Source organism: Scyliorhinus canicula, chromosome 3, assembly GCF_902713615.1.
Source record: "Scyliorhinus canicula chromosome 3, sScyCan1.1, whole genome shotgun sequence".
Classification (NCBI taxonomy): domain Eukaryota; kingdom Metazoa; phylum Chordata; class Chondrichthyes; order Carcharhiniformes; family Scyliorhinidae; genus Scyliorhinus; species Scyliorhinus canicula.
In genome coordinates this window covers 157614241-157638204 of record NC_052148.1, presented here as the reverse complement: position 1 = coordinate 157638204, position 23964 = coordinate 157614241, and the positions used below count along the sequence as shown (strand labels likewise).

Below are 23964 nucleotides of genomic sequence, written 5' to 3'. Positions count from 1 at the left end.
GGTGCCATTTTGTCAGGCAGCCCTGATCTTCCCCCGCCCCCCCCCTTTCAGGCTCACACCCAGCTCTTTGAAACCCCCTCACCCCAAGGTGAGGAAGATTCCTCACTCCCGCTCTACCTGTCAAGCCCCCCCCCCTCCCCCAGGGACAAACTGTTTGACGCTGCCAGGGTGCTCAGGTGGCACTGCCAGGGTCCCCTGGTGGCACTCCCAGGGTGCAGGCTAACAGTGACAAGGTGACCAGGTGCCACCGGAGTGCCAGGGTGCCACCCCAACCACCCAGGGGTCTTCAATGACCTGGGAGACCTCCCCACCCAGGTGCTAGTATGTCTGGTCCATGTTTGTGTGGAGCAGTAAACAGTACTCTGGCAAGGTCTCCCAAGCATGGCCGGTGAGTTCACCCAGCACCCCATAATTTAAATTAGCCATAAGCTCAGTGAGAGCGAAATCCAGATCGCGCCAGGCGGAGAAAGTCGGATGACTGGCGATCCAGGGCTCGTGTGTGATACAACTGTTGTGCCCGGATCCATGCCAGGCGCGATGGGGTAGCTACATCGCGCCCTTAGAAATGTTTTCATCAGTGGGGAGCTGAACACGTTGGTGAGACTGGCCTCTCCGAGATCAGAGTGCATCTTGAAAAGGTGCCCCAATCTCTTAGTGAGCTTGAGGGATCCCCACACCCCCATCCAATGGGCAATGTCCTCCCAGCAGATATCGGCATTATCCCCCTACCTCGAGTGAGGACATCCCGCCAGGGGGTGGCTGCAGGCCCTCTTCTTTCAGGCTCTCCCACCCTCCCACTTCAGGAACTCCCTTCACCCCCAACTTTTATGAAGCCTCTTCATAATCCTCCTTCACACCCCCACCCTTCTTACGTCCCTCACCCCCCTTTCATAGCCATAGCCCCTCTCAGGCCCCGACTCTTGGTGGGTGGTTGGGGACAGGACGGGGCAGTACCCAGGGTGTCTGGTTAGAACTGCCAGAGGCCTGGGTACCAGGTGGAGTGCCAGGTTACTGCCCATCCCCAACCACCTGGGGGGCTCCGACGGCCTCCGAGACTTCATGAGTGGCCATAACACCCGGTGTCCGCTTGTGGAGATAATACTAATCGGCGCCTGGTTGAGGCCCTGCCTGTGCAGCTGGTGACTCTTGAATGCCTGGAGAATGCAGCCTCAACTAGGCCGTGCATATGATTATCTGGATCATGCGTGGGTGCCATGTGTCAGGTGACTTGCATGAGGTTTCGTGCCTGGTGCCAAGCCTGATTTGGGCCTCTCCTATGATGCACCCGGCACCGGGCGCAACGCAGTGGCAGAATCATGCTCAATATGTTTTTGTTTTCATTCTTTATTGAATGTTCATGTTAGTGTCTCGTATTATTCGCCATTCTGCGGGACTTGGCTGAACCTGTTCGCTCAGCTGACCCTCCCTTCTATGCATTGTTCAGGACATTGTTTGATATCACTCTCAGCAGGGATACGTGAAATGTAGCTGAGTTCAAACCTTATACAAAGACACTGCCAGACAACACCCTGAGATGGACCCACATATGGACAATCCTTACCCTGTGCTTTTGACCCCTCATTTTCATACCTTGACCAACTGTCCCTTTCGCAGACAGGACTGTAATGAAGGTGTTGTAAAAGGGAGGTAATCACTCATTCCAAAGATTCCCTGGGGTTTAGATAATTTGCAGGATTGTACTTAGTCCTAGCTAAGCAGGTGATGGGACACCTTTGTGGGATACAGATGATGTAATTAATGGGAGGAGCCAGGTTTGTCTGTAGTTTTCAGTTTTGAGAATTGATGTTAGGTTGAACAGAAGGGTCTGACAAGACTGAACAAAAATAAGGTTGTTCCTGAAAAGAGTCGCTCTCCCTGAAAAGGACTACACAGATAAGAAAGTAACCTGTTTTGTTAACTTTATATGTAAGTAGCATTTGAATTGTGTTGGCTTGCTTAATTGGTATTTGTGGCCAGTGTAGATAGTAACTAAAGTTTTTCCCTTTATTGAAGAACTGTTAATTGTAAAGCTATTTTGTGATGTTAATGTGGTTAATTCTGTGTTTAAATTTAAATTTGTTTGAACATAAAAGATACCCATTGGTCAGAATAATTACACCTGGGGTAAAGTAAACTTTGTTCTCAGTTTTAAAAAAGTTTGGGACTCGTCCAGTATCCTAACAAAAGTTGGGGTCTGGTCCGGTATCCTAACGCCTGTTTCTTGACTGTAAGGGACTTACATTTATCTTCACACCAATCTTTTTCTTTTCACATACCTTCTTTGTTTAAATTTAGAGTACCCAATTCTTTTTTTTTCCAATTAAGGGGCAATTTAGCATGGCCAAACTGCCTTGCTTGCACATCTTTTTGGGTGGGGGGGTGAGATCCGCGCAGACACGGGGTGAATGTGCAAACTCCACATGGACAGTGACCCAGGGCCGGGATCAAATCCGGGTCCGCGTCACCTTGAGGCAGCAGTGCTAACCATTGGGCCACTGTGCGGGATTTCTCTTCACATACCTTTTTTTTTATAAATTTAGAATATCCAATTCATTTTTTCCAATTAAGGGGCAATTTATTGTGGCCAATCCACCTAACCTGCACATCTTTGGGTTGTGGGGGTGAAACCCACGCAGACACGGGGAGAATGTGCAAACTCCTCACAGACAGTGACCCAGGGCCGGGATTCGAACCCGGGTCCTCAGCGCCGTAGGCAGCAATGCTAACCACTGTGCCACCGTGCCGCCCGCTCTTCACATACCTATAGAAGTTTTTACAGTCACCTTATGTTCCAGACAAGTTTACTCTCATACTCTAATTTCCCTTTCTTAATCAATACCTTTGTCCTCCTTTGGTGAATTCTAAACTGCTTTCAATCGTCAGGTCTACTGTTTTTTTCTGGCCAATTTGTATGCCTCTTCCTTGGATCTAATACTATCTCTAAGTTCCCTTGTATGACATGGGGTGGGATTCTCCGTCGGCCGACGGCGGAATCATGAACCTGATTGGGCGGTGAATCGGTCGTGACGCCAAAATTGTGGCAGTTGCCGGACGAACAGCAGAATGCAATGCACTTGTTCCACGACACCGATGTTAATGCATTCTACTCCACACGTACAGTAAACACCATTTGCATATCATTAGTGGGCCTGACCCGGTATTCTACAGGGCCTCTGCGATGTTCCAACTAATCAGCTGATGAGGTGGAGAGAGGAGGTAGGACATGCAGAGACACAAACGTAGTCTGCTGGACCTGCTGCTGGCAGGGCTAGCTGGGGGGGGGGGGGGGGGGCGGGGGCCTCCGCCAGACCCGGGGGAGGCAACGGGGGCTGACCAGGGGATGGGCATGGGATCGGGTCATCCCCTACGGGACTGGGATGCCAAGGCACGGACCGCCATTGCCACGGCCTGCAAGGCAGCCACCTTGCTGCACACCCCACTGACTGCCCACTGTTGTCCCAGTTGTGCAAAGTGACACTGGCCAAATGGGTGCCCCACCCTACCTCGCACCCCTGCCCCTACCCTCCCCCCACCACCGTCCCCGCAGTCCATACTCAACTCGGCAATATGCATGGCGCCTTCATCCTGGCGCAAACAACGGTCCCTGACCTCTTTGAAGCACACCCCTGGCTGCGGTATTGGCACCTGGGCGACGGGGCTATTCACTGCGGCCATGGCTGTGATGCCTATCCAGAGACCGATGCAGAGACCTGCTACACTGACACCCATGCAGGCGAAAAGGGGCGTGACCGAGCAGTGCTTCAGCATCCTGGAGGTACGGGTCAGGTGCTTGGAGCACTCTGGAGGAGCAATCCAGTATAGCGCTAGGAGAGTGTCTCACATCCTGGGGCCCTGCTGCGTCCTCTACAACATCGCACAGCAGAGGGGCGATGAGCTGAAGGAGGAGGATGAACACCAGGCCTTGTCTGATGAAGATGCAGAGGAGGGCCAGGATGGGTAGAACATGGGGCTCAGTGAGGCACGGGAGTGTACGCCAGGGCCGACTCTCGCAGGACGCTCTGATCACCTCCAGGTTTACCGACTAGGGGGCCTGGCCAGCGGCACGAACATCCCATCCTACCTTACACCCCTTCTCCTGGTTGGCCAGCCCCTCCCATGAACACCCTCCCTCCTCAGTCCCCTCCACCTTGTAATCTCTTCTGTGCGAGCCCTGGATTGGCAGTAACAGCGGGTCTGGTCCATGAGTTGGAGGATGATGGCAATCCGCTCTGCCTTGAGCTCTGATATTCCGCACCGTTTGACAATTTCTGATGTCTGCCCACATCAAAGCTGGCCGTTCCATCACACGGTCCCACTGAACCCTTGGGGTGGCAGAGGTGGGAACGGGGTGTGAGGGTGGTGAGGAGGGAGAAGGAAGGTGGTAGCACACCGGAGGGTGAGCGCTGCCTGAACTGGGTTCCCTGGCCCAAGACCACCCCCAACATCTGCGTGAAATCCCGTTGACAATGACAGGACCGGTAGATCCCACTGGCGGGCTACCTCTGGCGCCAAAAATCACACGGTGGGGTGGTTGGTAACTCTTGCCCTTTGTGTTTCTCCACATTAATTAGTCAATGTTCTCAGATTGGTGAAAATTTGCTATTCCAGCTGCCTTTTTAAAATTGAACAGTGAGCACCTATCCTTGTGTTTCTCTTCATTCTTAAACTGAGGGAAAGGCTTATAACAAACATTCTCTTGTGTGCCCAACACCACCAACTTCTCAATGCAATGAGTTTGGGAAGTTTGGTTAAGTACCAGGAAACTCTCATTTTTTTATTCTTTACAGTCCTGGGAGAACACAATTTCAAATTTATTACCAGTTTAATCATTTTTCATCTGAGTGACCTTTTTAAAATGTGGACATATTGCCTTTTTTCATAATATGTTCAAAAGTCCTGAAATGTGACATTCTGCCATTCCTACAGGCAAATTTAATGACCTCACTTTACAATTTTCACTGAGTTTCCCCAACCCCTTGTAATTTTGGATGATTGCCATTAGCCTGGAGAAATTGCTATTTACACCATTTCGTCAGGTTTTCCAATAATCTTCTGCCAAATCAAAGCTATGGTGGTTAATTGAAACAGCCCATGTCCTGTGCACTTGTCCTTTTGTAAGTTTCTGCATTCCTCCCATTTTACCAACGTGTTGACCCGTGCTTCTACACTCCTCGTGGAAAGTTTAGGGGACACAATTTCAAACCTTAACTCATCATTTTAATCACCTGAACGCTTACTGGAAAGAGACACCCAGGAATTGGCCAGTGCTATGTTCAGCGAGGGTGTTCTGGAATGCAAAAAACAGAATGATCACCCTCACATAAATAAATTAAAAGAAAAAAATATCGTGGATGTTTTAAATCTGAAAAAAATGCTGAAAATACTCAGCAGGTCTTGCAGTCTCTGTGGTGAGAGAAACCAAGTTTTGAGTTGAACATGACTTTTTCAGAACAGAAGGAAGGTAGAAATGACCATCCTCACATTCACCTGATAATATTTATCAGGCTTCAAACAGGGATTAGGTATTTCCTTGAGTAACCACTGTGTACTTAGCAAGCATTGTAATCTCTACTCTGGATACATTGCAAGCTCGAATTTTGACTGCAATGCTAAATCAACATAGCCTTGAGCCATGTTCATTTGTTTGTTTCAGAGGTGGAATTCGCGCGGCACATTCTTAAATCTGTGTGCAACGAATTTGAAGCTAAAGTGAAAGTCCTATCGAGTGAAACGGTGGATTGGCTTGACATCAAGAATACTATCGGAGACCTCAAATGCCTTATTAAGGAATTTGAAGATAAGCGAACTAAGATCTCCATGTTGTCACAAAATGGTAAATAAAATGCCAGTTGAATGTTCTCTGTAACTTTTACACCCGCAAAATACATTTTTAAAATTAAGAAATCTGCACCTCTTGAAATAGGTAAAATGCTGAAATTATTTGCCAAAATGAATCTTGTTTTTTTGCAATATTTTAATTAAGTTTTTAACATTTTGTGTATAAAAAAGAAAGCACACCGCCATTCCACCCCAAAGAAAACTAGGACACACACAAAAAAAGAAAAAACACCCACACCGCAGTACAGTACTCTGTTGCCAATTGGCACCGGAGTCGCCAATAATGTTCCTCTTTTTAATGAGTGGAATACTATCCCACCAATCGGCACCAATAATGTTGCCAAATTAACTAGATATGGCGGTTATTAATGATAACATTGCTTTTCAGAGTCGCCAGGTATCAAATGATACCACCAAAGGCGTTTCTGGATATCGATTAAAGACCAAACAACCTGTTAGTCAGTTCAAGTTCAAAGATAATTTATTTACACACAAAGATTACTTCGACATGCAACATAAAATACTACAAGTTAAACTACATGTAACAACTACAATAACCTGTACTTAACTTCAGGGCAACCGGCTCTTTGCAGATGAACAAGGCCTTTGTTCGGATCTTGCATAGCTGGGTAGATGAAGTGACTTCTTTCCTGCTGGGCTCATCTGTCTGTTAGCGATCGTTGGTCTTGAACTTGTCTTCTGGTCGTAATGCTACACATGGTTTTAGGCATAGGCCGGGGCCAAGAGAGACCGAACACATGGCTGTGTCTCTTCTTAGCCTCTGGGATTTTGCACTCTTTGGGGCGGTCCTTAGCTTTGGACCCAATAATTCAACAGGCTTCGATCACTGCCTTCGATTTTGGCCAATAAAGGGGCGGGTGCCTTGATGGCTGGGCGTGTCCTGAGCGGTCATTGATTTTGGCTGTTTGGGCTTTCTTAGCCAAGGGAGTAGCGCCGGTTAGTCTGCATCTCTATCGGTTATCTGAATACTGTCCCTTTTGTTCTGGAGAAATGGGCCATTAGAATATAAACAAGCAGGGGTTTTGATCGCGTCTAGCTATCTGATTTGCAAATACAGACACAAGCTCTGAATGTGTCTGAGTCCTGGGTTGGCCATAATTCCCATGGTCCTTTGCAGGTGGCCATCTGAGATGGCTACAACTCCAGCCCACCCAAAGCCCTACTCCTCCCCCATCACTAGCAGCTGACAGTAAACAACTCTTTGAAATACAGAATGAATGGGAGCCATCGTTTGTAGAACCCCTCTTTGTCCCTCTCAAGGTGAACCTAACTTTTTAAAGGTATAGGAATTCCATTCCAGCCAGACTGAGGCACAGGGCGGAGAAACTGATCCCACCCCAACAGGGCCCACCTGTGAGCAATCAGCGAAGCGAAGGCTAAAACATCTGCCCCTGTCTGCAGCCTTGGCAGGTCCAATACCCCAAATATTGCCCCTAGGGGATTGGGCCCCAAATCCGTTTGCAAGATTGCCAACATGGTGCTGAGAAACAAGCCCCAAAACCTCCCCAGCTCAGAGCAAGACCGGGACATATGATCATGATTGGCCGGGCCCCTCCCACACATGTCCTCCACTCCCTCAAACAACCGGCTCTTCTTGGCCTCGTTAAATGTGCCCCATGCACCGCCTTTAATTGAGTCAATCTTGATCACGAAAACAAAGTTGTGGCATTCACCCGCTGCAACACTTCACACTACATCTCCTCCTCCACTGCCATTCCTAATTCCTTCTCTCACTTAGTGTTAACCCCCTCCAGTGGTACCGTATCTTCCTCCAGAATCCTCCCATAAATCCCCAAGGTACTCCCTTTCTCCATGCCCGCCAGCGATAGCACTCTCTCTAACAGCGAGGAGGGCAGCATCACCGGGAATGCTGGAAAGATCTTCCTCGCAAAATCCCGCACGTACATATACTGGATGGTTTTGGTCCGTGGGATCTCATACTTTCCCGTCAACTCCTTCAAACTCATAAATCATCCCTCCAGAAACAAATCTCTCATTCGTACCACCCCCTTGTCCTCACAGCCTGGAACCTAACATCTAATCTAGCCAGTTCAAATGGGTGATTTGCATAGATCGGCGCCACCTTCGGCACTTCCCCAAACATAAAATGCTGCCGAAATTGCATCCCAATCTTCAGAGTCGCTACCACCACCAGATTGCCTGAGTATTTCCCTGAGGAGAAAGAGTGTGACACCAGCACCCGCAATTCCCGACCCCTTACATGAACCCGCCTCCATCCTAACCCAAATTTCCTTATTTGTCCCCGTGCCACCCCACCACCCTCTCGCCGTTTGCCGCCCATTAGTAGTAAATCAAATGTGGTAGAGCCAAACCACCCGACTGCCGGTCCCTCTGAAGCACAGTTTTCCGAATTCTGGTTACCTTGTCCACCCAAATAAATGACATGATTAATTGCTCCACCCCCTAAAAAAATGCCTTTGGCAAAAACACCAGCGGGCATTGGAATAGAAATAGAAAGCGTAGTAAAACATTCACCTTTATCGATTGAACCTGGCCAGCCAATGACAGAGGGCGGCTATCCCACCTCTGAAAATCCGCCTTGACCCTGCCCGCCAGGCTCGTGAAGTTCAGGTTACGGAGCCGGGCCCAATATCGATCCATATGCACCCAGATATCTAAAGTGGGAGGTCGCCACACAAAATGATAACCCCCTACCCGCCCCCAATCCGAACTCTTTCCAGGCAGAGAAAATGAAAAGCTCTCCCTCTTCCCCAAGTTCAGTTTGTATCCTGAGAAAGCCCCAAATTGTGGGAACCAGGTTGAGATATACAAAAGAAGGTCATCGGCATGTAGGAATCCCTCCCCGCTCTCACTATCCCCCCACCACTTATCTGACTGCCTCGACACGACGGCCAAAGGCTCTATCGCCAAAGCAAATAGGAGAGGGGAGATAGGGCCTCGTTCCCCTTTACAACTGTGACAATAAGAGATTATTATTTTTATTTTAACTGGAAATAACCCGAATTCAGATCTTTTGTAGGGGCACTCGCCTTGGGCTCCATATGAAGCAAATTAACCCACGACAAAAACTTGGGCCCTAACCCAAACCGATCTATTACCACAAACAAGTAACTCCACTCCACCCGATCAAAAGTCTTCTCTGTATCCAGCGCCACAATAACCTTCTGCTCCCACTTCCCGATGGGGAAAGCAGCATGTTTAACAAATGCCGCACGTTCAAGGAAAACCGCCTACCCTTTACAAACCCTTCGCCAACCACCTGCGGAAGACACTCCTCCAACCTGAGCACTAGCACTTAGCAAGAATCTTGGCATCCACATTTAGTAGATATATCGGCCAGTATGACCCGCACCCTACCGGGTCCTTATCCCCTTGACTGGTGCCTCTCCTATCTGCACTTTCCCTATGGCCATCTCAACCTCCTCAATCTTCAGTGGCTCTTCCAACACCTTCCTATCCTCTTCCATCACCGTAGGGCAATCCAATCACTCCAAAACCTCCACAATATCCAAATCACCCCCCACCGCCTCCCCCCCCACGGCATGACCTGTACAGCTTCTGATAAGACTCCCCAAATGCTCCATTCACCTTCTCCTGAGCAGACACCAAACCTCACTTGCCTCTTGTATCTGAACAATCTCTCCCAGGAGGTCACCTGCCACCCAAGCTGGCCAGCAAACAAACAGCTGGCCTTCTCCCCATATTCGTACATTGCTCCTTTTGCCAGCCCCAATTTGTGTACTGTATTGTCTGTGGACAGCAGATCGAGCTGCGTCTGCATGTACCTTCCTGCTGGCCAAGAGCACTGGGGTGGGATTTTCTGAATACCTGCCATCAACCTCCAAAATTTCATTTATCAGCCTCTACAGAACCTCCCTTACTTCCTCAACCTGCACCTTATGTGAGATTATCTCACCTCTCACCACTGCTTTCAAAGCCATTAACAGCACCGACGGTGAGACCTCCACATTTTTATTGAACTTCACATACTCATCTATTATCCTCATCATCTTCAGGCACAACTCCACATCCAAACTCCACTCCGGCCACCTTGCCGGCCCCCTCTCCATTATCACATCCACCAGGCATGGGGCATGATCAGTAATGACGATCGGCAAATACTCCGCCCTCCTTAGCCCCGCCAACAAGGACCTCCCCATGATGAAAGAATCAATCCGAGAGTAGACGTTGTGTAGCGGAGAAAAGAGTGCTCTCTGCCCCCCGGATTTAGGAACCTCCATGGGTCTACCCCCCATCGCCTTCATTAATGTAACCAACACCTTCGCGCCTCCCGACAGGGCCAAAGACGTTAGCTTAAACCGATCCACTCTCAAGTTCAAGACTGTCTTCAAGTCCCGTCCCCTAGAATAAAACTGATGTGTGTTCATATCGGGGATGGCCACTAACATCTTCTTCATGAACTCAACATCATCCCAATTGGGGGGATACACCCTGACCGACACCACTGATCTTCTCTGCAGAGTACCCATAACTATCTGCCTCCCTGGGCTGCCACCATCTTCTACATCTTACGCCGCACTCTCTTGTTAATCAGTATCACTACCCCCTTCGAGCCCTCTATCAACGCCTGAGTGAAACACCTCACTAACCCGCCCTTATGAAGCCTTACCTGATCATTCACCCACAGATGGGTCTCCTGCAGCAGCACCACATCGGCCCTCAAGTCCTTCGTGGGCAAAAACTCTCTCCCGCTTTACCAGCCCCCCCAATCCCCGCACATCGCACGTTACTCACCAAACTGGGGGCCTCTCACCCTCCCCCGCTCCTGGACATCAGCCATTTCCACTCCGAGGGATAGGCCGAGCCTCCCACCCGATTCCTAAAACCAGAGCCCACCACCCAAGAAGGATAAGCCGATCACCGTCAGTCAGCTACCCCATCCCATCCCAAAAGCTCCCCAACCACTTCCTTTTGAAACAGCTCCTCTCTTCAGTCACCCCCCACCATCACCCCCCCCCCCACTTTCCAGGTAAGCTGAAACCTGCCTATCCAGGTTCTTCCGATCGCACCCCCACCGTCCACCTTGCTCCCATTCACTAGCCCACTCCAGTTTGCTAGTGAGATGGCCCCCACCAGAGCCCCCACCCCCTGCATTCCTAACACCCTATACTCAAATCATCTACCTCGCGTATTGAAAATCCCCAATCCCCGAACTCATCCCAAAACTGCCACTTTCCTCCCCTCCCCCCCCCCCCCCCCCCCCCCCCCCCACGTGCCTCCCCTCTCCAATCCAAAACCACCCTGGAGAGGAGAAACACAACCCACACCATCAAAGCCCCCCCCAAACAACATTAACCTTTAATAGTAACTTATGTACAAAGAAGCAATGGACCCCAACAACCAAACGTATCCTCCTCATCCCAGCCACAACACCAAAGTCCCAGTATCCATCTCAGTTCAGTCCCAATCCTTTCACCTTCACGAATGTCTCTGCCGTCTCAAAATAATGGTCCCTGAAGTTGTGCATGACCCTTATCCTCGCTAGGTAGACAACCCCATAGCGCACTCCACTCTTGAAAAGTGTTGCCTTCGCCTTGTTAAAGGACGCTCGCCTCTCACCAGCTCCACCGTGACATCCTGATATACACAAATACCACAGCCTTCCCATCTCACCTCCCGATTCTGCCTGCCCACATCAATACTACCTCAATGCCCCTTTATCTGGTAGCTATTGTTGTGTTTGGTCTTCGATGTCTTGCAAAATAATCCACCAAAAAACCTGAGTTATCCAAACCAGGATCATTATTGAATCACACGTGCTAAGATAGCGATCTGTTACAGAACAAGTTATCATGGAGTTTCTTTGTACTCCTCTGGAACTACACCTCACACTGTCCACCTATATGTCTTACTACCATCTCCTACAACCATCTGGTGATGGCCGGATGTGCCCCCACTTATATTGGAGCCCCTGATCACATGCCCACTGTCTTGAGACCGCATGGTGCGTCTGCACCACCACCTACTGGTTGGAGGCCGCACACCATCCATTTATGATATTGCTTACAGGCATATCACCACAGCTATGAATGCAGACAATCACAGCTTTTGGCGGCTTGTTCACCCGTAGCTTCGGCTCGAGTGACCAGTGGGCCCTATCCAAATCGAAGGGGGGGGGGGCATCCCCCTCCACCTTCAACAGCTTCATGTACATCTTTGCAAAATACTCTGTCGGATTTGGAATAAAATACCTGTAGAAACAAAACTCCATTGGCCTCGGAACCTCCACACTTTCAGGTAGCCCTACGATCCTAAAGTTCTCCTGACGCAACTTGTTCTCAAGTTCCTAAACCTTAGCACTCATGTTCTTATTTCTGTCTTCCACCTTTGGCACCTCCTCTTCCAGCGAGATGAGCTGATTACTGTGTTGCGACAGTGCTTCCTCCATCCCCTTCAGCACCTCACATGCTCCGCACCATCTCCAACATCTTTTCAAGAGCCCCCTTTATTGGAGCCAGCGACTCTTCCACCAATTTCTTAAGAGTGTCCGCCATCTCCCTCCCCTGCCGCTCAAAATGTTTAATAAATTGCCGCTCAATCTCCACCGCCATCACCTCGGCCAATGTATCCACTGTAATGGGAGCAGCCCCACCCGGAGAATTTGCTCCTGTCATCTTTCCTCCAACCGCCCTCTGCGCCATCGTCAACTCTGCCAGCGGACTAGCACTTGCTCCCTTTCTCTCAGCATTCTTCCTTTGGGATTTTGACATCCTCCGGTGCTCACAACTCTAATAGGAAATGTTTACACACAAACTCCCCCCCAAAACTGGGTGAAAAGGGCAAAACCGAGGACTCTCGTGGGACCCACCGTGTGACCACCACCTACATGTCGCCACCGGAAGTCGTGTCCAAAATGAATCTCAAACAAAATAAGGACTGCTGCATAAACTTGAATTTGTGCAAATAAGGAACTTGCTGACAGTTATGTAGGAGCTTGAGGAGATATAATAAAATCTGTTTAAGACCACTGACAATACTTTTGGATCGATTTTGCATTGGAATGCAGGAGTGAGGAAAGATAGCTGCTCAGAAAACCAGAATGTAGAATCAATAAGGATGGAACTAAGAAATAACAAAGGACAAAAAACATGAGCGGGAGTAGTTTTATACACCTCCTAAAAGTAAAGTTGGACAAAGTAAAAATCAGGAAGTTAGAGGAGCATGCTGCAAGAATAATGCATTTATTGTGGAAAACTTTAATCTTCGTATAGACAGGGCAACCCAAATTAAGGTTGGAGGGCGAGCTCATGCAATGTATTTGAGTTGGTTTTCTAGAACACCATGTCAAAGAACCAGTGAAGGAACTAGTTATTTTGGGCTGGCCACCTGCTGGGTTTGATGTGCTCTCCACGTCAAACCTGCTGGAGGGGGGGGGGGGGGGGGGGGGGGGGGGGGGGGGGAGGTGGGGGGGGGAGGAGCCCTGGACAGGTATTATGACCAATAGGTGAGGCAGACGGAACGTTTGTATGATGGTTGCTGAGTTGTTTGATCAGGGAATCAGATGTTTGGTTTTCCTGGGATAGGATAACTGGCTGTTGGAGAATCGGATGAGGGAAGAGTAATGTCGGACAATACCCTGGGCTACCTTTACAGCCTCAGCCCCACAGGCTATATGTTTATAAAATCTCCTTGTATAATAATTATATACAACCGACTTTTCTATTTGTTCGTCACGAGTAACTGTAAGAACTAATCTATTCACGATACATTTTACATTGATTATTTTAACAGGAAAAGGAAAAAGTACCATACTGAATTTCCTTCTGTGTCTCACAGCTGACAATGAAGTGGAATACAAGAACAACAATATGCACCTAAAGGTAGTGGTCAATCTTTTAATGTGTAGGTAACAAAATGTGATTACGTTTTAGTTAATTTGAACCTTTAATTGAATTATTCTTTTTAATATGTGCAAATGGATGTATATGTGTGATTGCATGAATGGAAAGTTAAAGACTGGAGTTTTGAGTTTCTAATTAACAGTTCCAGCAAGAAACCCTCATTACCAGGAATGTCTGAAGGATTAATCTAAAGGTGCTCATCTTAAACTTTATAATTTGTATTTATGTATTTTGTGTGGAAGCTTTATGTCTTCCTGGTTATCTACAAAAGCAGCATCCAGTGGGCTCAAATGATGTTCCACACTTTCTGAATAAGTAATACTATTTTGCTTCACTCAGGATTTAAGTAACATAAACACCAGAGAAGAGATGGAACGGATTCCCCAAGCTGTGAGTATCAAGTTGAATTAAATTTAAACATAGAACATATAACATTACAGCGCATTACAGGCCCTTCGGCCCACGATGTTGCACCGTCCTGTGAAACCCTTCTAAAGTCCCTCTACACCTATGCCTATGTCCATATGCCTATCCAATGACCATTTGAATGCGTTTAGTGTTGGCGAGTCCACTACTGTTGCAGGCAGGGCATTCCACGCCCTTACTACTCTCTGAGTAAAGAACCTACCTCTGACATCTGTCCTATATCTATCTCCCCTCAATTTAAAGCTATGTCCCCTCGTGCTGGATATCACCATCCGAGGAAAAAGGCTCTTGATGTCCACCCTATCTAATCCTCTGATCATCTTGTATGCCTCAATTAAGTCCCCTCTTAACCTTCTTCTCTCTTACGAAAACAGCCTCAAGTCCTTCAGCCTTTCCTCATATGATCTTCCCTCCATACCAGGCAACATTCTTGTAAATCTCCTCTGTACCCTTTCCAATGTTACTTGTTTTGGATGCTCTTTGGAGGTTAATTGTAATACGCAGCAGAGATTGATTGATAGGAATATTACACTGGAGATTAAAAGATGTATACATGTTGGGCTCCAGGAGGTGGAACGGGAGGTAGAGGCTGGTAAAATAGCAGAATCACCCTGTGCAGTCCCCCTACCAGGGAAGTTTCCCAGCAGCAGACTGTGAGTTGGATCAGCTGTCTGCTCCATGGAAGTAGGCAGCTGAATTTCAAATTAAGGCCTCAATTATGGACCATTTTATGAGGCTGCCAGCACTTTTCAAAGGCAGAGCAGCCTTCCATCCCGTACCCCAAAAGTAGGGACATTGCTGTCTTCATGGAGACGGCCTCACTATAGCAACCTGAGGGTCTAGCAGAGTCTGAGGTTCGATGGGCCAAAGAGGGGCGGGTGGTGGTGACTGTGAGCATGAGCATCAGCATCCATGGCCCCACAAATTCCCCCAGAGGGGCTTCCCCTCTGTCCTGCCAGTGCTTCCACCCTCAGTTCCCTAAATTTTAATTTTGACATATCTCCCAGAGGGTATCTCTATTGTGATGTGTCATCAATGTCTCCTGTCTACCTCAGTAACAAACACATCCTCCAGCAGACTTGCTGCGGCTTCACAGCTGCAGGCACTCTGATTGGGCCACCAGCATCAGGAGCCTACCTGCTGTCTTTAATTGAATGTGTGCCTGCAGTCGTTCAATTGGAAGGAATCCTCTGATAAAATCAGCGATTTGTTCCCAGCAAGTGTGGGCTTTGGATCCATTTTTCTGGGTGCTGGGGTCCCTTTGTGTCTGTGTCTGTGTCTGCGTCTGCGTCTGCGTCTGCGTCTGTGTCTGCGTCTGTGTCTGTATCTGCATCTGCGTCTGTGTCTGTCTGCACCTGTGTCTGTCTGCACCTGTGTCTGTCTGCACCTGTGTCTGCGTCTGTCTGCACCTGTGTCTGTCTGCACCTGTGTCTGTCTGCACCTGTGTCTGTCTGCACCTGTGTCTGTGTCTGTCTGCACCTGTGTCTGTCTGCACCTGTGTCTGTCTGCACCTGTGTCTGTCTGTACCTGTGTCTGTCTGTACCTGTGTCTGTCTGCACCTGTGTCTGCGTCTCTATGTTTTCAAACTGTGGCGGGACAAAAAGAGAAGTGACATCACATTGAAGCTGTGACCTGAATCTGTGTTAAATTTGAAAAACTAATTAAAACTAATTAATAAACTAGGTAGAGGAGTACCTAAACCAGACAGCAGGTTTTAGTATTTAGCATTTAACTTTACAGTAAAAATCTAGTGCCAGAGACTATATAGTTAATTGTAACTTAATCGAATAATAATGTAAGTATTTATATTAAATTAATTAACTAGTGCTTAGATGTCACTCAGCGGGGTGCAGTACTCTAACTGTAAGATGTGGGAGATCCGTGACGCTTCCAGCGCTCCGGTCAGCTACGTCTGCAGGAAGTGTAACCAATGGCAGCTCCTCGTGGTTCAGTTGGAGCAGCAGTTTGATGCACTTAGGAGCATGCAGGTGGTGGAACGTGTCATAGATAGGATTTACAGAGATGCGGTCACACCCAATGTGCAGGTAGACAGATGGATGACCACTAGAAAGGGCAGGCAGTCAGTGCAGGAATTCCCTGTGGCTGTCTCCTCTCTAACAAGTATTCCACTTTGGATACTGTTGGGGCGGGGGGGTTTTGACTATCAGGGGAAAACAACAACAGCCAGAACAGTGGCAACCACAACTGAAATGAAAATCGCTTATTGTCACGAGTAGGCTTCAAATGAAGTTACTGTGAAAAGCCCCTAGTCGCCACATTCCGGCGCCTGTTCGGGAAGGCTGTTACGGGAATCGAACCATGCTGCTGGCCTGCTTGGTCTGCTTTCAAAGCCAGCGATTTAGCTCTGTAGCTCAGCAGGGGAGGGTAAACTGCAGGAGAGTGATAGTTATAGGGGACTCTATAGTAAGGGGTACAGACAGGCGCTTCTGTGGATATGAAAGAGACTCCAGGATGGTATGTTGCCTCCCTGGTGCCAGGGTCAAGGACATCTCTGAATGACCACAGGACATCCTGCCTGAAGGGGTGGGTGAACAGCCAGAGGTTGTAGTACGCATAGGTACTAACAACATAGGCAGGAAGAGCAGAAGGAGTTCAGGGAGTTAGGTAGTAATCTGAAAAGCAGGACCTCTTGGATTGTAATCTCAGGATTACACCTGTGCTACATGCCACTGAGGTTAGAAATAGAAGGATAGTGCAGCTAAATACGTGGCTAAACTGGTGGTGTAGGAGGGAGGGTTTCAGATTTCTGGACAACTGGAATCTCTTCCGGGGAAGGTGGGACCTGTACAAGAAGTACGGTTGCACCTAAACTGGAGGGGCATCAATATCCTGGCTGGGAGGTTTGCTAGAGTCACTCGGGATGTTTTAAACTCGTATGGCAGAGGGGTGGTAACCAGAGCATTAGCTTGGAAAGTGTAATAACTGAAGGGGAAATAGAGAACAAAAATAAGAGAACAAAATCACCCTGTCTGCTCAAACTCAGTAGTTTGAAGTGTATTTGTTTCAATGCCAGAAGTATAGCAGGTAAGGCGGATGAACGTAGAGCACTTATTAGTACTTGGAACTATGATGTTGTGGCTATCACAGAAACGTGGTTAAAGGAAGGGCAGAATTGGCAGCTGAACGTTGAGCAATATAGATGCTTCAGGAGAGAACGGGGGGGGGGGGGATGTAAAAGGGGTGGGGGAGTAGCATTATTGGTTAAGGAGAATATTATAGCCGTACTGCAGGAGGACACCTCGGAGGGCTCATACAATGAGGCAATCTAGGTAGAGCTCAGGAACAGGAAGCGGGCAAATGCAATGTTGGGGGTTTATTACAGCCCCCCCCCCCCCCAAGCGAGAGAGAGGAGCAGATAGGTAGAGAGATCTTGGATAGGTGCAAAAGTAACAGGGCTGTTGTGGTAGGGGCTTTTAATTTCCCCTATATTGACTGGGACTCACTTAGTGCTAGGGGTTTGGATGGGGCAGAGTTTGTACGGTGTATCCAGGAAGGCTTCTTGATGCAATATGTAGATAGTCCAACTAGGGAAGGGGCAGTACTGGACTTGGTATTGGGAAATGAGTCTGGACAGGTGGTTGAGGTGTTAGTAGGGGAACATTTTGGTAGTTCTGTTGGTTTTAGGATACTTTTGGATAGGGATCACGTTAAGGTGCTAAACTGGGTAATTCAAATTACGATAACATTAGACAGGAATTGAAAAATTTGGTTTGGGTGTGGCTGTTGGAGGGTAAATCGACATCAGACATGTGGGAATCTTTCAAGCGACAGTTCATTAGGATTCAGGAAAGTCAAGTTCCTGAGAGAACGAAAAATAAGTATGGGAAATATGGGGAGCCTTGGATAACGAGGGATATTGTAAACCTCGTCAAAAAGAAAAAGTAGACTTTTGTACAGTCCTGAAGGATGGGGACAGTCAAAACCTTTGAGGAGTATAGAGAAAGTAGGAAGGTACTGAAGCAGGAAATTAGGAGGGCTAGGAAGGGTCATGGAAAGTCCACGGCAGGTAGGATTAAGGTGAATCCCAAAGCTTTTTATTCATAAAACAAGAGGGTGGTGAGGGCAAAGATTGGACCACTTAAGGACAGTGGGAGGAATCTATGTGTTGAACCAGAGAAAATGGGCGAGGTACTAAATGAGTACATTGCATCAATGTTCACCAAAGAAAAGTGGAGGGATGATCCGTTGCCCGACACCGATACTGTAATTGGCGATTGAGCGGAGAATCCCTATCGATGCCCAAATCGGGGGCGGGCCGGTTTTCTATTCTCCACCCTCCAAAATGGCGCCATTGCGTCGCGTGCCGCACGCTGTTTTTATGCATTGGTGCGTCGTCGGGAGGACCTCCCCTGATCTCCTCCCCCGATGGGTGAGTTCCCGACCGCGCGGGGGATGTGTGGTGTCAGTGCTCAGGAACCCGCGTGGCGGCCGCGGACTGGGTCCAACGCTGCCGCAGTCGACTGGGAGCCGTGCTGCTGGCAACGAGGGCTGGGGGTCCGGTGGGGGGTGGCCAGGGGGTGACCAGGGGGGCTGTATTTGGCAGGTCCAGTCTGCGCACGGCCGGCATCATGTTGTATGGCGCGACCGCTGCAGGTCGTCGCGATGCGCATGCACGGCCATGGACCTGACCATTCTCCAGCTGTTTTTGGCACGGGAGTTGGGTGTTTTATCCGGCCGCTAGCCCCTCACTGGTCCTGGGATCGATGAGGGTTTGCCACTGATTTTGGCATCGTAACATGCCACAGGTCCCACGCTGGCGTCGGCACTTAGCTGCAAAATCAGAGAATCCAGCCTAAGGACTTTGTGGAAGATGATTCTTGGGTCGGGTATGTGGATAGTCTGGGTCATGTTGACGTCGAAAAGGAGGCGGTATTGGGTGTTTTAAAAGAATTATGGTAGATACGTCTCTTGAACGGATGGGATTAACCCAGAATACTGAAGGGAGCAAGGGAGGAAATTGCTGGGGCCTTAATTGACATCTTTATATCCTCATTGGCTACAGGTGAGATCCCAGAGGACTGGGCAATAGCTAATGTGGTACCGCTGTTTAAGATAGGTAGCAGGGATAATCCTGGAAACCATAGGCCGGTGAGCCTCATGTCAGTAGTAGGTAAATTATTGGAGAGAATTCTCAGGGACAGGATTTATACCCATTTGGAAGCAAACGGACTCATTAGCGATAGACAGCATGGTTTTGTGAAGGGGAGGTCGTGCCTCACTAACTTGATTGCGTCTTTTGAGGAGGTGAGAAAGATGATTGATGAGGGGAGGGCAATGGATGTTGTTTACATGGATTCAGCAAAGCCTTTGACAAGGTGCCTCATGGTAGACTGGTACAAAAGGTGAAGTCACACGGGATCAGAGGTGAGATGACAAGATGGATACAGAACTGGCTCGGTCATAGGAGGCAGAGAGCAGCAATGGAAGGGTGCTTTTCTGATTGGAGGGCTGTGATTATTGGTGTTCCACAGGGATCAATGCTTGAGCCTCTGTTCTTTGTAGTATTCATAAACGATTTGAAGAAAAATGTAGCTGGTCTGGTTAGTAAGTTTGCGGATGACACCAAGGTTGGCGGAGTGGCAGATAGCGTTGAGGATTGTCAGAGGATACAGCAGGACATACATAGATTGGAGACTTGGACAGAGGAATGGCAAACAGAGTTTAATGTAGACAAATGTGAGGTAATGCATTTTGGTAGGTAGGTCTAACATAGAGGGGAAATATACCATAAATGGCAAAACTCTTAGGAATATAGAAAGTCAGAGAGATCTAGGCGTGCAGGACCACAGATCTATGAAAGTGGCAACACAAGTGGACAAGGTAGTCAAGAAAGAATCCTGGTCGACTTCCGGTTGCGGCTATGCGGAGCTAAGCCGCACGTTCGGCAGCTCTCGCTTTAATAGGACTTTTGGGCTCTTTTAAGGGCCCCAAACGGCGCTGATTCGGCAATTCCCAGTAGATAAAGGGGTCTGGAGCAAAACCCCCCGGGATTTATGGTGCAGACTCGAAGTGGGGCGAGGAGAAAAACGGCAGCAGCTCCCCTGGAAAAGCGGGGGAAGGTGGACAAAATGGCAGCCGGTGGAGCCCCTGAGGAGTGGAGGCAGTGGGCTGAGGAGCAGCAGGCGGCCCTTCTGCGCTATTTCACGGAGCTGAAAGGGGAGTTGTTGGAATCCCTGAAGGTGACGACGAGTAAGCTGCTGGAGACCCAGACAACCCAGGGTGCAGCGATACTGGAGTTGCAGCAGCAGGCCTCTGAGCGCGAGGATGAGGTTTTGGCCCTCGTGGGGAAGGTGGAGATACACGAGGCGCTTCATGAAAAGTGGCAAGATCGGTTTGAGGAGATGGAGCTTTGGTCACGGAGGAAGAACCTGCGGATCCTGGGCCTCGAGGAGGGGCTGGAGGGGTCGGACCTGCCGGCCTATGTGGCCGTGATGCTGAACCCGCTGGTGGGGGCAGGATCCTTCCATCTGCCCCTGGAGCTGGAGGGGGCCCACAGAGTACTGGCCAGGCGGCCTAAGGCGAATGAACCCCCGCGGGCGGTGCTGGTGCGGTTCCATCGGTTCAGTGACCGGGAGTGTGTTCTCCGATGGGTCAAGAAGGTGAGGAGTAGTAAGTGGGAGAATTCGGTAATTCGTATCTACCAGGACTGGAGTGCGGAGGTGGCCAAGCGGAGAGCCGGGTTTAACCGGACGAAGGCGGTGCTCCATGGAAAGCAGGTGAAGTTCGGCATGTTGTCGCCTGCGCGCCTGTGGGTCACCTACAAGGACCGGCATCACTACTTTGAGTCCCCGGAGGAAGCGTGGGCCTTTATGCAGGCTGAAAAGTTGGACTCGAACTAGAGATTGGGCGCTGTGGGAGTTTCTCTATTTTTGTTTCATTTTCTATGCTGTAGCGGGTTATTCCTTTTGTTTCTGTTTTTTCTCTCGCTTTCGGACGATGTGGGTTATGGTTTTGTGTTCTAAGGGGGGTACTGGGATTTGTGGTTGATCTGTGTCTTTGTTTGTACGGAGTTGGTGGTTGGGTTGGGAGCTGCATTGGTGGGGTGGGGCAGTGTGAAAGCGCGGGCTTTTCTCTGGTTTCCCGTGCTGCGGGACGAGGGGGTGGAGCTGGTGGCGAGGGGCGTGGCTATTAGACCGGGTTTCCCGCGCTGAAGCGGTGCCAAGGAGCTGATGCGGGGGGGAGGGGGGACCTCATATTGGGAGGGGTCGGAGTTAGAGCGGGAGCTGCCGGGGTCAGCAGAAGTCAGCTGGCTCACAGGAGTACAGTGGAGGGAAAGTCGCGGCTAGGAGGGGTCGTCGCCTGGGGGGGGGGGGGGGGGGGGGGGGGATACCGGGTTCGCTGCTGGATTGGCCAGGGAAGAGTTGGTGCGGGTTGGGGGGTCAGGGTGAGGTTCTATCGCTGTGGGAAACGGGCCGAATGGGTGCTGGCCAGGGGCGAGCAGTCGATGGGCGAAATGGGAGGGGGCGGGGTGCCCCCGATCCGGCTGATTACGGGCTGCCCCCTGATCCGGCTGATTACGTGGAACGTGAGGGGGTTGAATGGTCCGGTTAAGCGGGCCCGGGTGTTTTCGCATCTGAAGGGGCTGAAGGCGCACGTGGCCATGCTCCAGGAGACCCACCTGAAGGTGGCGGACCAGGTCCGTCTGAGGAAGGGGTGGGTGGGGCAGGTTTTCCACTCTGGGCTCGACTCGAAGAACCGGGGGGTGGCGATCCTGGTGGGGAAGAGGCTGGCGTCTGAGGTTGTGGCTGATAGTGGCGGCAGATATGTGATGGTGAGCGGTAAGCTGCAGGGGGAGAGGGTGGTGTTGGTTAATGTGTACGCCCCAAATTGGGATGATGCTGGTTTCATGAGGCGTATGTTGGGCCGTATTCCTGGCCTGGAGGTGGGGGGCTTGATGATGGGGGGGGGGGGGGGGGGGACTTCAATACGGTGCTGGATCCCCTACTGGATCGTTCTAGTTCAAGGACAGGCAGGAGGCCGGCGGCGGCCAAGGTGTTGAGGGGGTTTACGGACCAGTTGGGAGGAGTGGACCCCGGAGGTTCGGTAGGCCGAGAGCTCGGGAGTACTCTTTTTTTTCTCCCATGTGCACAGGGTTTATTCCTGTATTGATTTCTTTGTTTTGAGTAGGGGACTGGTCCCGAGGGTGGAGGAGGCCGAGTATTCGGCTATTGCGATTTCGGACCAAGCTTCGCATTGGGTGGATCTGGAGATGGGGAAGGTGCGGGACCAGTGTCCGCTTTGGCGTCTGGACGTGGGGTTGTTGGCTGATGAGGAGGTGTGTAGGAGGGTTCGGGGATGTATCGAGAGGTACCTCGAGGTCAATGATACTGGGGAGGTCCAGGTGGGGATGGTGTGGGAGGCTCTGAAGGCAGTGATTAGGGGGGAGCTGATCTCCATCCGAGCCCATAGGGAGAGGGGGGAGAGGAGGGAGAGGGAGAGACTGGTGGAGGAGCTGTTGAGTGTGGATAGGAGGTACACGGAGGCCCCGGAGGAGGGATTGCTGGGGGAGCGGCGTAGCTTGCAGGCCAAGTTTGATTTATTGACCACCAGAAAGGCGGAGACACAGCGGAGGAAGGCGCAGGGAGCGGTCTATGAGTATGGAGAGAAGGCGAGCAAGATGCTGGCGCATCAGCTTCGTAAGCGGGACGCGGCTAGGGAGATTGGTGGAGTGAAGGATAGAGATGGGAATGTGGTGCGGCAGGGGGCAGAGGTCAATGAGGTCTTTAGGGACTTTTATAGGGAACTGTACCGGTCGGAGCCGCCGGCGGTGGGAGGGGGAATGGAGAGTTTTTTGGGCAGGCTCCGATTTCCAAGGGTGCAGGAGGAGCAGGTGGAGGGGCTGGGGGCGCCGATCGAGTTGGAGGAGCTGGTCAGTGGGATTGGCCACATGCAGTCGGGGAAGGCGCTGGGACTGGATGGGTTCCCGGTTGAATTTTATAAGAAATACGCGGACCTGCTGGACCCCCTGTTGGTTAGGACCTTCAACGAGGCATGGGAGGGGGTTGTTCTGCCCCCGACGATGTCTCGGGTGCTAATCTCCCTGATCCTGAAGCGTGATAAGGACCCCTTGCAGTGCGGATCATACAGGCCGATTTCACTGCTGAATGTAGACGCCAAGTTGCTGGCGAAGATCTTGGCCACTAGAATAGAGGACTGTGTGCCGGGGGTGATACATGAAGATCAGACGGGTTTTGTGAAGGGGAGGCAGCTGAACACTAACGTGCGAAGGCTGCTCAATGTGATAATGATGCCGGCAGCAGAAGGAGAGGCGGAGATTGTGGTGGCATTGGATGCGGAGAAGGCCGTTGACAGGGTTGAGTGGGGGTACTTGTGGGAGGTGTTGGAGAGGTTCGGGTTTGGGATGGGGTTTATTAAATGGGTGAGGTTGCCGATGGCGAGTGTAGCGACAAATAGGTGGAGGTCCGAGTACTTTAGGCTCCACCGTGGGACGAGGCAGGGGTGCCCCCTGTCCCCCTTGCTTTTTGCGTTGGCAATTGAGCCTCTTGCCATGGCTCTCAGGGAGTCGAGGAGGTGGAGGAGTTTGGTGCGAAGTGGGGAGGAGCACCGAGTGTCGCTGTATGCGGACGATTTGCTGTTGTCTGTAGCAGATCCGGTGGGGGGAATGCCGGAGGTGATGGAGATTCTTGCTGAGTTCGAGAGTTTCTCGGGATATAAATTGAACCTGGGCAAGAGTGAGCTGTTTGTCGTACACCCGGGAGATCAGGAGGAGAGGATTGGTAGGCTCCCGCTAAAGAGGGCAGCGAGGAGTTTTAGGTACCTGGGGGTTCAGGTGGCTAGGAGCTGGGGGACTCTG

General features: G+C 50.2%; 1 protein-coding gene across 1 annotated transcript in view; it reads left to right on the top strand.

The window, feature by feature from the left end:
- LOC119963044 overlaps nt 1-23964 on the top strand; it is a 146287-nt gene that overhangs the window by 3426 nt on the left and 118897 nt on the right. Inside the window, exons 2-4 of the mRNA XM_038791554.1 lie at nt 5654-5833; nt 13594-13682; nt 14043-14093. Of these exons, the coding sequence (XP_038647482.1) occupies nt 5654-5833; nt 13594-13682; nt 14043-14093 (320 nt within the window). The remainder of the gene's footprint in view (nt 1-5653; nt 5834-13593; nt 13683-14042; nt 14094-23964) is intronic.